Here is a 14,472-nt window from a genome sequence, read left to right as displayed (position 1 = left end):
CTCCCGTATCCAAAATCTGCCTCCAAGGGGTGAAGAGAGTGTTTTTGCGCCTCTTTCTGTCAAAAGATGCCCCTTCTGGTTCGTTTGGGTCTATATATAGCACAGAAAAATAACATAATTTTGGCCCAGGCCCAATAGTACACCGCCCAACTGTGGTTTCACCACCCGACGGTGGGTACGACACTCAGAATGGCCCCCCAGCAGTGGTGCTCAAGCGCGAAACAGTAAACTTCATCAGCAGCGCCACCGCTCAGCGGTTCAAACCCACCACTCAACGCTAGTGGAGTTTTCAACACTTCGTTTTTCTGCACTCTGGTTGACTTTTCTGCATTTTGTTTGACTTATGCACTGCAATCCTTGATACTTCAACCCTTCTTTCCAATCATTCAATAAACCTACAAAATCAAGGGAAAACCAAGCATAAAACTAAGAAAACCAAATTTGACTCTCATATTCTCTAACTTAAGCAAAATGCATGATTTCAAGCTAATTCTAAGTCATAAAGGGTGAGTTTAATGTCAAATTTAAGTATGAAAATAACGGTTTTTCAACCGTTATCAGTCCCTAAATGTTAGAATGAATTAAGGCAAAAGGAGATGAAGCACGTTGTGAGACACTACGAGGAAAGGAACTACGAATGTGTTTTCCTAATTGACACGACTCACAAACCAAATTGGACAACTTGGATAAGCTAGGAACAAGTTGTTGTAGTTTGGAAAGACTGGGATGACCTAACTGAGCATGAAGAAGAGATGGAGACTCCATAACTACACCAATATGTGTAGTGGGGCGAAGATTATAAAGACCATGAGACTCATATCTGGTGCCAATCACCTGTCTCGAACTCCAGTCCTATAAACAAATAAAATCTTTGTTAAAAGAAATATCACAATCAAGGGAACAAGTTAGATGATTGACAAATAATAAGTTAAAAGGAGACCTAGGGACATAAAGAACATTATCAATGGATAAAAAAGGAAAAATGTTAACCGTGCCAACACCATGAGCTAAAACTCTATCCATCAGCCATTGTAACAGAAGGTAAGGAATTCGGAGAGGACAAAGAGGAAAACAAAGATTTGTTACCAGTAATGTGATATGTGGCTCCCGAATCAAGAACCCAAGAGTCAAAAGAAGAAGATGGACTCAAACCAATAAAAGATGTACCTGTGTATGCTACAAATGTAGTGGAACTAGAAGGTTGTTGATCCTTATACCATTTGAGAAATTTACAAACAATAATAGAGTCGTCACTAATATCAGATGATGGAGTAGAAGCCATGAAGGGGCAAGAGAGTACAAAACCTAAAACTCAAAAGAGGCCCAATCAACACAGCCAGGTCGTGGTGAGCCTAATGAAGGTGGTCACCGATGACAACTCTAACAGCAACAGCGGTTATAGTGGGTAGGACCAAGGAACAAAGAACCTTATGCTTTAGATACCATGTTAAATATAGTGAAAAACTATATTTGGTATTATCTCCCTTGTGTTAAATACACACCTAGGGTTCTCTATTTATAATAGAAGAAATATAGGTTGAGCCCAAAATACAAATAAGAAATAATAACAAACTAACTAAAAGATAAAAGATAAAGATAAAAGATAAATATAAAATAAAGATAATATATCTAACAATTTTTATACCGATTATAAGTTTAACCGGTACAATAAAAAAACATCTTTTTATACCTGTTTTGAATGCAACTGCTATAAAAATATTTGTCATTTATTATAGTTTTGCCACCATAACACTTTCTATACCCTTTCTAAGTGCAACCGGTATAAAAAAATTATCTTATTTACAATACTGCCACCGCGTCACTTTCTATGTGGATTTCAATCGCTATAAAACGTTGCTATAAAAAGTGTATTTTGCATTAGTGATTAGGATTAAATTTCATGAATCAAATTTTGCAAGTAATCTATACAATTCATCTCTATCTCATTCAAACATTCACATCAAAAACCTACTAGTCCTAATTCCTTAAGAACAAGTTCTGAATCTATATGCTAAATTATTAATTCCTTAGTCCATTTAACATACAATTTGCATTAAATTCAGATATTTTGAATGACCAAGAGAGATTGAAACCATTCCTAGAACCAATTCTCTTGGGTGTTCGATCTATGTTTATATTCCAATTCACTTCCCAGTAATTAGATGCATTCAGATGCATGATATTTCCAAACATACACATTAAAATTAAGATAAAACATATGGAGGAATATAGATTCTATTGTACAAGAAATTTAGATCAATTTAAGTACATTACATCCAATCCTAGTGAAAATGAAGTTTAACTACTCATAGTACCTAGAATATACAAGTTTGATGGAAAATAATGAGCGAACGAAGTCTTGATGCCCTAGAATAGATCATCGTAAGAAACCCATAAAAAAATATATTAACCATAAAAGAAGATGATGTTCCAAGGATAAGAATAAAGGTATTCAAGGTAGGCCAAATAGAGCAAAACCTTAAGGAATGTGTTCCATTATTTTCAATCACCAAAAGTCCCACTTTCTCACGAAGAGAAGTAAGCCAAAAGTGTTACATCAGCAAAAGCATTACATCAACAAAAGCATTATTTAATGCAAAACATTCTATGTTGGACTCTACACAAGAGGTTCTCAACGCAAGTCAAATGACACTTAGAATAATTCACCAATGGGAGGTGGTACCCATCTTGAGTAAGTGGTGCCCAACCTAGTCCAAATTCCTCTCATCCTTCATGGCACTTGAGATTATTCAAGTGGTGTCCAACACGTGTGATATTTTCGAAATCCTGTTTTACCTTTTTATCTTTCTTGGATTTCAATCTTATTTCACTTAATTCATGTTTTTATTGTTTAATTGTTAGATTAAAAATAATGGAAATTAGTGGTATAATTAGATGAAAGTGACCAATATCTAATTATTGACAAAAATAACTATCAAAATGAACATTAAGTAAGTTAAAATCTAAAAAAAAAAAATATTTGGTTAATGTTAAAATGACTAATAATAATAGTGAAAATTAACATTACTAATCGTACTCAATTAGTCATTTACATTACATTGTGGTGGTAATGATCATTAGTGTGACTCACATAATGAGTTCTTACCTGTAAGGCTTGGTAAAATATAAACAAAAAGTGTTTACAAGTGGCAGCATAGGATAGATTGGACCATATTAGTAAAGTAAAAACACTTAAAATTCTAAGTTCACATCAATTTCTCTTTCTGAAGAAAGTTTTCCCCTTTTCCTTTCAAACACTTTCTCTCTCTAAAAGCAAAACCCTCTTCTCTATGCTCTACCTTCTCTCTAACAATACTCAAGATTGATCTGTTGACTTGTTGATTTGAAGCTACCTAGGCGATCAAGGCTTCAAGAGCAACGTTCCTACCGATTGAATTTTCATTTCCTCCAACCGATAAGAAAACCCCTTTCTCGTTTGCCCTAGGGGTGTAAGCATGCGATTTAACTTGTTGCATGCAGACCATTTCGTTTTCTTCCATAATCTAGCTTCCATTTAGTTCTAAAATTCATTTTCCATCATCAATTGATGATTTATAGGTGATTCTAACATTTTGTGAGTGCAAGCGAGTGGTCTAGGGTAAGGGGAGCTAGTATGGTTGTATGTTTGAGACCTAGCTCACCCTTGCATTGTATGGTTGTATGTGATTGCCTCCCTCCTTGCGATTATCATCCAATCCTTTGGATATGAGCAGTAGGTGATGATGTACCATTGGAGCAAAAGTTGGAGACTGAGGAAGACCCAGCCCCTAGTGCTTAGGACTTCTATTAGCTCCTAATTTAGAGGACCTTTATTTTGGAAGACTCTTAGCATTTATTTATTATGTTCGGTACTTTTGGAAAACTTTTTAGGTCTCTTTAAAGTTTAATAGCCTTGTAATTTGGAGAACTTTGGGAACTTGTACTCAAGACTTATTTCGTTTTAATTTCTTCCATATTTTGGATGACTGTATAAATTTTAAATATTGTTATCTCTATCTCTCAAGTGCTTTCACATATTATAATAGTTGAATCCTATTATATTATATGTGTATATGATATTTTGGAATGTCACACTACCCATTGATCATCAATTTATGAGAAACACTAAAGAATTTTGAAACGGAGAAGTTGAACGTAATGTTTCACCTCCTTGATTGACATCTTCCCAAAATCGGAGAAAAGTCAATGATTTACACCAAAAATAACTAAAGATGTGTCACAATGATAAACAAATATGAAAAATGACATCGTTGTTCAAAAGAACCATATTTTAGGATCTCCCGTAGTACCAAGATAATTTGACTAATATCATATATTCACAAGTAAAAATCTGGATTTAATATCATACTTTATTTTTATATTTTTTATAGTATACTTTTAATTTATAAAAAAGTAAATAATTTGCCTTTATATTTTTTAATTGTTATATTTGCACTAATTTAAAGATAACATATATAAGTAGACAAAAAAGTCATTTTTTTAAAAGCTGTCATTCAACTAATTTCTATTTAATTGCCCAACATAAAACAAATCTTCTCATTCATATCTAAACATTCACATAAAAACATGTGAGGGTCATATATCTTATCAATTTCTACTTTAATATATGTCATCATTTCTTGGAAGAGACTGAAAATGTTGCATGAATTAAACAATAGGAAAGTAAGACCAGAAAGAAGGTGTAGCATATGGTACTGGCTTAATATCTCAAAGGGAGCAATATGAAGCAGAAGATATATACATAACAGGGAAAGCAAAATTAGGAAAATAGAGCTTAAGAGTAGATTCAGTTGGTGTAGTTGTCTGGTCTAATAAGGTAGACTTAACACAGCAAAGGAATTAGTCTTAAAAAATCAACAGGAAGGATGAAGAGTGAAAACATAATCTTATCTAACTGATGTAGGAGAATACAAAAATAAGATTTTGTGCTATATTTATGTATATATTCTGTATAATGTTTGAGACATTCCAAATACTCTTTTAATATAACTCCTATTTCTTATAAAAATGTCTTGGTTTTCTACTATTAAACTAGTAATCCAGAGACAAACCTAACCATATTTCCTTCCTTAAGGGCATATATTATGATTGTCATGATGGGTGTGTTGTCGATTACATGATTCTTGTGTTTTGGGTGGCGTAAGAAGAGTCGTTGTGGCATGGTGTTAGCCAAAAGCATGAACAAATTTTGGTTCATGAGCCGCCAAGACTTCAATGCATTGAGTTTAAAACATTATGGGAATTAAGTTACGTCATTTGGTAGTAATAGAGTGTGGTACTGGTATACTAACCCTACCACTCACTCACATCTTGTTCTTCGTGATTTGAGGTTGTCTTCATCCCATTGCTTCACACTACACCAACCATGCATTCTCTTCCTAATCCTTCCAAAAAAATAAATGATATTTCTCTTCTTAATCCACCCACTTCTGTGGGTCCCTTTCATTGCCTTCTTCCATGGAAGAAACAAAAAGCCAAAAATAATTGCACCAGCCGGGAATCGAACCCGGGTCTGTACCGTGGCAGGGTACTATTCTACCACTAGACCACTGGTGCTTTTATTTTAAGAGAAATTGCTTACTGTGCTTTTTTCAAAAGAGAACTGCTTACTCATTTATCATTCTTACATAGCTTGTGTAGGCTTTGAAGTTTTCTTTTATTTCATAAATATATGAAAAGAATCTACAAGCATATTGAAATTTTAGACTTAAAAGTTTACTTTATCCCTATGAAGTAAATTTTTGTTTAATATCTGATTTTAAAAATGAACACATTGTATCCTAAAGTTGTAAAAATTGTATCAATATAGTCTTTTCCGTTAAATGAACAGTAGGAATCAACACTTTTTTTCTCTCTCATCTGTTTTTCTTGCAATACCAACTTTTTCTAAAATACATTTTTTTTTTCTCTCTCTCCTTGTGGGAAATAAAATGACATCCATCTTCCACTTCCTCAAACTCTCTTATTTTCTTTCCAGTCTACTATCAATCTCGTGAGCCACCCACTAAAGCTTCTACAAACCATGGATGCGTGCAACACAAAGCTCTTTTCCTCCATTGAAGACAGAGAAAATCAATGGTGCACGAAAAATTGGGTTGGCCCAAACCTTTGTTGGTATCTTTTGAAAGTAAGTGAAAGACAGCAACACCACCATTATCTTTCCTCTGTCAAGAACTACCATAGCTCCTTCTTTTGATATAACACTCATTCTCCATCACCATTCCCACTTCTACTATGTAGACATTCCTCAAAATCACTCATTTGTATCTCTATCGTCATCGATAATATAGCCATTTGTAACCCTCGCCTTCTCAAGCACCAGATTCTCCCTTCTTTGTGCGAGGTTTCCCTCTTCTATGAACACGAGCCATTTGTAACCCTCGCCTTCTCAAACACCAGATTCATACCACCACCAGGCTTTCAACTTGTTCTCTATTTTTTTTATACTCAAAACTATGGATATTTTTGTGTTTTGGGGTGTTGGGATGGGTTGATGTGATGGTTAATGCAGGTTTCAGAGAGTTTGGGGACAGAAGAAGAAGAGTGATGTGTTTTTTAGCTTCATTTTGATAATAAGATCAACATTAACTTCAGGCCTCGCAATACTCTGGCTTCTTAAACTTAAACTCGACCTTATCGGCGTCAATGTCTGCAACAAACCACGATGAAATCTGCATTTACCTTGAAATCGTTGGGGATTTTTTCTATGGAGGCTTTGATGGAGGAGACGGTGTTGTGATCCTCGTTTCCATGACTCTCTTCCAAACTGACGACATCTTCCCAACTGCCGGCGAAGGTCGCACCACCAACGGTAACCAGAACGACGAGATCTACGGTTGTAATTGACTCCGATTTGAGATCCTGCCATGGAAGCACTGTTGGCGCCAAACCTTGGAATGGTTGTGATAGATGAATGTGTGTGGAGGTGGCAGAGACAGTTGTGCCAGAGGAAGAATTTTTAACAAAAGAATCTGGGAAACAAAACCTTGTCGTGGATCTAACAAGCTCAGAATCGCATTGGAATGAGTCGCTATAGTGGAATTGGGATCGTGAATGAGGAAAGAGAAATCAAAGCCAAAGGAGGAAGAAGGGAGAGATAGAGAGGGATGCGAGTTTGGTGGTTGTCGTTTCATTGAGAATGGGGTGTGGTGTGATGGTTGAAGGAGTAGGAGGATGGGAGCAAAATAGAGAATCGGGAAGGAGATATTCGAGGAAGAAGAAAAAGGGCTATGTGGATCTGTGAATTTATGGGCTATTCGAGGAAGAAGATGGATTTGTGTTATGTAAATATGTGAAGTGAATGGTAGCATGAAAAGTGAATCACTAAACCTGGTAGGAGGGCAAAGCCAGCAATGAAGAACGACGAGATTCCGGCGCCGGATAAAGGAGAAAGGAGTGAAGGGATTTGGAATTTAAGAATTTGTAGAGAGTTTGAGAGGGGAGCAGCTCCAAGGTTGGACCAATGATAGATAAGTGTGATTTTATTTCCACAAAGAGAAAAAGTTGTAACATGACAGGAAAAGCAGAAGAGAGAGAAGAAAAATGCAGAGTTTTTCACCACATCAGTTGGAAGTTAACTCTGTTACTGCAAATTAACGGAAGGGACTCGATTGATACAATTTTTATAACTTTATGACTCAATGTCCTCATTTTTAAAACCGGATACTAAACAGAAATTTACCTTTTAACATGAGAACAAAATAAGCATTTAAGCCAAATTTCTTGTTATATAAAGTTACTTAATATCCGCTAATACGCATTATATATAAGTTTTAAACTCATAAAAGTATATTTTTATTACCTATATATCACATTTTTAATTTTGACAAAAAAATGCACACAAGAACGAACATATAGATTTGGATTTGATCGATAAATATCACATTATATAAATATATTCTTGAAAACAAATGAGAAAAAAAGGAAAAGGAGTAAGGATTTGTTTAAGGCAGAGAGGGTAATGATGAATGAAAAGATGTGAAAATGATAGATAAAAGGTTGATTGAGAAACGGAGAGTATATATTTGATATAAGAAACTAGGCATGTGCAGGAGCATGATCAAATCGAGTATGACATGCATTTAAAAACAACTTACTTACTAACAAACGTTGAAGTCCAAGTCAAAGCCTTAAATTTTCAAACCTACATTCACATGCAATGCATTTCCTCTCTTTTCTTCTCTTCAAACTTCATTTCTTTTCTTTGTTCTTTTCCATCTTCCTTATTCTTTACAACTTTCCTTATTCACCACACAACTTTTTTCATCAAACATTATTACTCATGTTGTATATTTAGATTTCAAAGGTTTACTCATAAGTTTGATCCAATTGGTCCCCAAAATACCAGCTCAAATACACATAAAAAATCAATCTAGAGTTCAAATCCTATAATTTATCAGAGAAAAGAAAGAAAAATCCAACGTAAAAAATTCATGAGTATCACCTTTATGGGAATAGAGATTGATTGAGAACGATCAGAGATTTTTGTTTTTCAATCACAAAACACCTTCTTTTTTTTTCAAATGAATATGTTTTGTCATGAATTATTTTAGAAGAGAATTGAAACACCTAAAATGTACAACTTTGCGTTAACAGAAATGTTAGCATCAAATACACTTTTTTAAAATAACTTTTCATTGGTTAAATTTTTCTTAAAAAATTTAAACATTATGCGTCTCATATCGTATTTAATAAACCCTTCTTTTGAATTAGTGTTTTTCCATAAATTTTAATTAATAAATAATTATATTAGAAAGTATATTTCTAAAGTTTATGGTTTTGCTTACATGTTAAGTTAAACAAGAAGAACATTTTCTGGACAGTATGAAGACATAAACGATTTTTTGTTTGTAAATGTAAATATTATTACTGTAGTTTCTTCTTTAATATGCTGTGGAAATAAATGAATTTGAGATATTTACATATTACTCGAATTTTAATTACTATCATTAAGTTTACCTGCCAATTAAATTATACCTATTACTTTACTGTAAGTACCCTGAAGATATCTTTTGTGTATATTGAGGTGTATTGGGAAAGAAATGATATCTTGAAGACATTATTTTAAGTGTGATATCCCAGAGAAATTAGTGGAAAATTGCAGAGAGAATGACACATTTTTGGATTGTTTCATTTTTGTAATGTTTTGGATTTGAAAATATTATAAATGTACATAGTAATGGATTATTTTATATCAGCATAAAAGAAGTACATAAATAATACGTGTTTTAAATTCTTAATATTTATTCGTTGAAAATATTTATTCGTTGAAAATTTTACGGGAACTAAAATTAAATGAGTATAGACTTGCTGATTTTGTATAATTGAGTCAGATTTAAAATTTACTGTATAATTAAGTTAAATTTAAAATTCACTTTTTAACAAAGTATCAGAGTTAAATTAAAGTCTCTCAAAATGTATATTCGATAATACAAAATCTTATTTTATAAACCGATTATATGAGATTGACAATTTTTCAATATAGTAAAATGCTAAATTAAAAAAATGTCACATGAAAACATGAATTATGCGAAGATTGTTTTATTTTTGTAATATTCATTAGGAAATGATAATTGAGATTCCGACTCCTTTATATCTTTTGACAATATTTGTGCACACATGACATTCTTGATATCTTATTTTTTTAATTATTGCCTATAAAAAAACAAAATACTATTATCTTAAGCAATCTTTTGTACAAACAATTCAATTACATGTGTAATTTACCAGGGAGCTTATAACTTAATTGGGTAAGTTTTATTATACAACCCATTAAAAGAAATACGACAAAAAAAATATGAAAAATCATATATACTGCTTTTTTATAAACTTAAACAGACACTAATCAAGTATTATATAGAAAAATGAATTTAATATAAGCCCCTATAGGAACCTGGAAAGAACAACAGCAACACTTAGGGGGATGCAAATTATATTCTTTCCTTTTTCTTATTCAAAAAATAAAGAAAACATAAGCACATAAAAAAGAACAAAAGAAAGCAAGATAAAGAAATGAAGCAAAAGTAGAAAGGGATAGAAGGGTTGGAGAGAGTTGAAGGAAAAACTATGATGGATCAGGACTATTTTGTTAAGTATAAATAATCTCAACTAATACTTAAGATAATATTACGTTGTCAAGACTGTTAAATTAAATGTCTACGACCCCAACTAATATTTATGTATATAAATTTTATAATTTCAAAAAATAATAATACTTAATTATATATCATACAAGTCATTAGGTTTTATGTGGTTGAAGAGGATTAGGTTCTGAAAATATGAGAAGCATGTCTCCAAAGCTCCAATTCTCATCTTATCCTTCTAAAGAAATACCTCACAAAATGTTGTGTTTGAGATATATTATGACCAAATTGCATGTAGCTAATACACTAACAAAGATGTATAAATTATGGCTGTAAGAATGATCTTATAATCTATTATTTTTATTATATAATTTAACATGGTTTCCTATATGGATATATAAAATAAAACATGCCAAATTCATATATTCTTACTCGATTTCTTACCTTTTCTTTTCTGAACAAAAAGGTGAATAGTTTTTTAAATAAAGAAAATGGTTCCGAGAAGCTTTTCTAATGATGCAATTCCCATACTCAATAGCTAATGAAGATAAATAATCTTCTTTATTCCTTCGTTGCCAAGTAATCGTAGAAACGTTCATATCCAAACAGCTAAAATCAAAATAGCTTCACAAACACTCATGAGTAGCTGAATGTTTTACCAATTATATGTACTGCTCTACATAGTTAACGTATATATCTCCTAAGTAATCAGCATATCATTATCTAGCTTTGAATTTGTAACACTTGGTCGTTGTAACATATACACTTCTAACATTGAAACAGGAGGAACAAGAAACAATGGGATGGGTTTGGATCAGAGTGCAAAGAGATAGAGACTTTTATTTCCCTAAAAATTAAAAAAGCATACGCATAACCTAATTTCCCTTGCGACAGGCAAGTAGATGGGCATACGTGAATTAAGTAAATTAAACAGTAGCAGAAAAACATTCACATATATAGTTAAGAGCTTCTGATAGAACCCTAGATAAATATATACTTTCTTCTCTAGACATTGAAAACGTAAATCTTGAGTACCTTCCCTCATCAGAAATCCGAACAACTAAGAAGCCACCTTCATGCTAGAAATCTTGCTTCTTTCTTCCTCCAACTTCCAACCCATCTTTCTATACAATTTCACGCCATAATTAACATACACACACACACATATATATATATATATATATAGGCCCAAAAGCCATACCTTATAGATAATTGCCAGAGTTATATATATATATATATGTTAAGGATGATGACCAAGTCTAAGCTCCAAATCCAGATCGTCCTCTTCAGTGTTGTTTTGTATGTTGTCTTTATTTCCATGTACACATAGGGGATTGGTGTAGAAAGTCAAACCCCTTTGTCTCCAATCTTGTCCAAACAGAAGGTGAGGATCCCTTTGGTTTTCTAGACAGAAAAGCTCAGTGTATTGTAGATGAGAAGGTGATTTAGCAGGAGAAGCGTGTGAGGGAAAATATAAGTGATGGTAGTAGTTGTAATTGAGGTCTAGCTCTGAATCAGGAAGAGTGGAATAGTAAGACCCTCTTGAAAGATAGGTGGGATTTGATGGGGAGTATAAGGCGAGATCTGCATAGGTATTGGTGTCATCAAGGTTGGTTGAAGTGGAAGAAGGAAAAGTGGGTTTGGCCCTGTTGGCCCTATCTTTTCTGTGTATATTCATGTGTCCACCCAAAGCCTGTGCAGTGGTGAAGCCTCTCTTACAAAAGACACACTCGTAGGATCTGGCAGTGCCAATCTCATCATTGTGCTCCGCTGAGCGATCAATTTCGTCGCTGGAGGTTTTGGAATGTTCTTGGCAGGTGAATTCCATGGTGGAGAAATGAATTGTTATTGAGGAATGTGGTGTAAGAGGGAAGAGTATTATAGAAAAGAGAAGGTGGAGAAGGTTTGAGAAAGAGACAAATTAAGGACATAGTCATTACCTAAAGATAGTGAAGTGAATGTGGTGTAAAGTGGAAAAGTCTTAGAAGTTTGCTTGGAGATGTATTCTGTTAGCCGGCTGTGGATTCATCTCAATATCATACCAATATATTTTTTTAATCTTCTTTATCATTTATTTCTCTCCCTTTTGGACTCTTGTGCCTTTCATCTACCTAAGAAGGTCTTTCATTTCAAACCATCCCACCTCTTCTTTCTACACCTATATAAGGATCAATCATGCATGAGTCTTTCCCTTTAAAAGCTCAGGATTACATTAATTCTTTTATCATCTATATCTTTCTAATAATGTCTAATATATGTTGGAAGTCCCACATCGACTAGAGATAAGGCCAAATTATAATATATATAAGTAAGGTGCAAACCTTACTTTAGAAACCGATTCTGTAAAGTTGAATTAGGCCTAAAACTCACTTCTAACATAGTATCAGAATTATGGTTAGAGTCTATCCTAGTGATATTTGTTGGGGGTGCGGACCTCACCTTACAAGCGGGTTTTGTGAAATTGAGTTAGACTTAAGACTCACTTATAACAATGTCAACATCTTACTTTTATCTTAATATTTTATTTATATAAAATCTTAAGACAGCATATGTTTACACACACATAATGTAAATTTCAAGTTTACATTTAAATATTAATAAGATGAACATGTATAAAAGCAGCCTAAACTAAGAGATGGAGGCAGGTGGAGGTTATTGTTTGTTGCATACACAAATTCGATACCAAACAAATAATCCAAATCTAAATTGTGCTGCAGAAATCTTTTGAGAATAAACCATAAACATTTTGACAGATTTTATAACTTTTGATAAATCGATCACCTTTTAAAGAAGTTTGTGTACAACATGGCTTTAAATAACTAATATGAAGTTTTCTTATTTCAGTAGTAGAGTATAGCTGTTAAATACAAAATTAGGGTTAAATTATATAATTAGCACCTAAATTGCTTTTATTTGTTATAATTTACTGTAGGTTAACCCTTTATTTTTATTTTTATTTTGCAATATTTTGATTTCATTCTTCTCCATTTGTATCGACACTATATATTTTTTCATTTTATATAGGTTGGAGCCTATATTTAATTTTATTTCTATTTATTAACATATTGGTTCTTAATGTCTATAAAATGATTCCGATCGACAGTTTTAAATTATTAAGATATGTATTGGCCATTGAGCAACCTATAAATTTAAACGAATAACAGGATAGAAGTTATTATTAATAAATTTGATTTTATAAGTAGTTTTACATTTTCTCAATTTATACCCATGTTTTTTTTTTTTATATTACTAACTCCTTATAACATTTTTCCTTTCACTTATATTTCTTAGTCCCTTAATATTTTTATTTAGATATATTTTACCGCATATTGACTAGGGTTTTAAAGTATAAAGTTTTTCATTTTAACTAAAATTTAATGAAACATAAAAATATAAAGGCAATAAAGTGAGAAATAAATGTATTTTATTGAAATTATTATAAAAGAAATTAGGAGGAGCCAAAAGGCAACTAAAAGAAGTGCATATAAGGAATAATAATTTGGATGATGATATTTTAACAAATTTTTTTAATAATTTTTTTACAATGAAACATGTGTCACTATTTTATTGGTCTGTTTGAATTTATTTTTAAAAAATTATTTAAAACGAATCAATCACAAATGATCACATATGTGTTGCCATAAAAGAGTTTTTAAAAGAACTTTTTTCTAATAATTTTACCTTAACCTGATATTATTTAAAAGTTTTCATGAATATAATATAGCATTAGGTCTTAGGAAGTCCTGGATTAGTTTTGTAGTTATATAGATGGAAAGAGGTTAAAGTAATGTGGAAGGAATATTGAGTTTAATTCCATCAAATCCATATGCACATGTAATTTGGTTAAAAAAAATTACATATTAAAAATATTACTTTGGTGAGTGTTATTTTTCGAAGAAAGCAAATGTATGTATGAAAGGCTAACAGCCCCAAGATGTAGCCAAAGGATTACGTTCAAAGACCCCTCAGAAAGCAGAAAAATCGAAGCATGGCATTAAATTTTACAGGTCGAATCTCTGTTTGGTACCAAGAAACTCCATTTTCTTCTTCTTTTGCTGCCTGAGGAGCCAAATTAAGTGAGTCTAAAAGGATATTCCACGTAGATATTTCCTAGGTATGACACTGCAAAACCCTGCTCATTGAGATGACACTTAATTTGTTTACTATGGTAACTACATATGGAAAAGAATCTATATATGCTAGAAAGAAGAGAAGAGCTTCAGCCTCCATTGATGGCTGTATTTGTATGGAAATTTTAACATGAAACAGTGTTAGATATCGTCTGCGGGTCAAGTTTTCACATATTTATTTTTGAAATTATTTTAAAATATCTTTTATTTAAGAAAGTATATTTTATATATATAAATCTATATTTATATCTTATTTTATC

The 14,472-nt window shown here is 32.4% G+C and overlaps 1 protein-coding gene and 1 non-coding gene across 2 annotated transcripts; both read right to left on the bottom strand.

The window, feature by feature from the left end:
- Positions 1-5,485: 5,485 nt before the first annotated feature.
- On the bottom strand, positions 5,486-5,556 carry TRNAG-GCC. The gene has a single exon. It is a non-coding gene; the product is annotated as a tRNA-Gly (tRNA).
- A 5,346-nt stretch (positions 5,557-10,902) lies between these two features.
- On the bottom strand, positions 10,903-12,219 carry LOC106770398 (transcriptional regulator SUPERMAN-like). The gene has a single exon (XM_014656209.2). The coding sequence runs from the start codon at positions 11,908-11,910 to the stop codon at positions 11,323-11,325; it is 588 nt and encodes a 195-aa protein (XP_014511695.1). The 5' UTR covers positions 11,911-12,219; the 3' UTR covers positions 10,903-11,322.
- Positions 12,220-14,472: the final 2,253 nt, after the last annotated feature.

Source organism: Vigna radiata, chromosome 8 (genome assembly GCF_000741045.1).
Source record: "Vigna radiata var. radiata cultivar VC1973A chromosome 8, Vradiata_ver6, whole genome shotgun sequence".
Lineage (NCBI taxonomy): Eukaryota > Viridiplantae > Streptophyta > Magnoliopsida > Fabales > Fabaceae > Vigna > Vigna radiata.
Note: the sequence above shows the minus strand (reverse complement) of the source record. Positions and strands in the feature narration are given on the sequence as shown.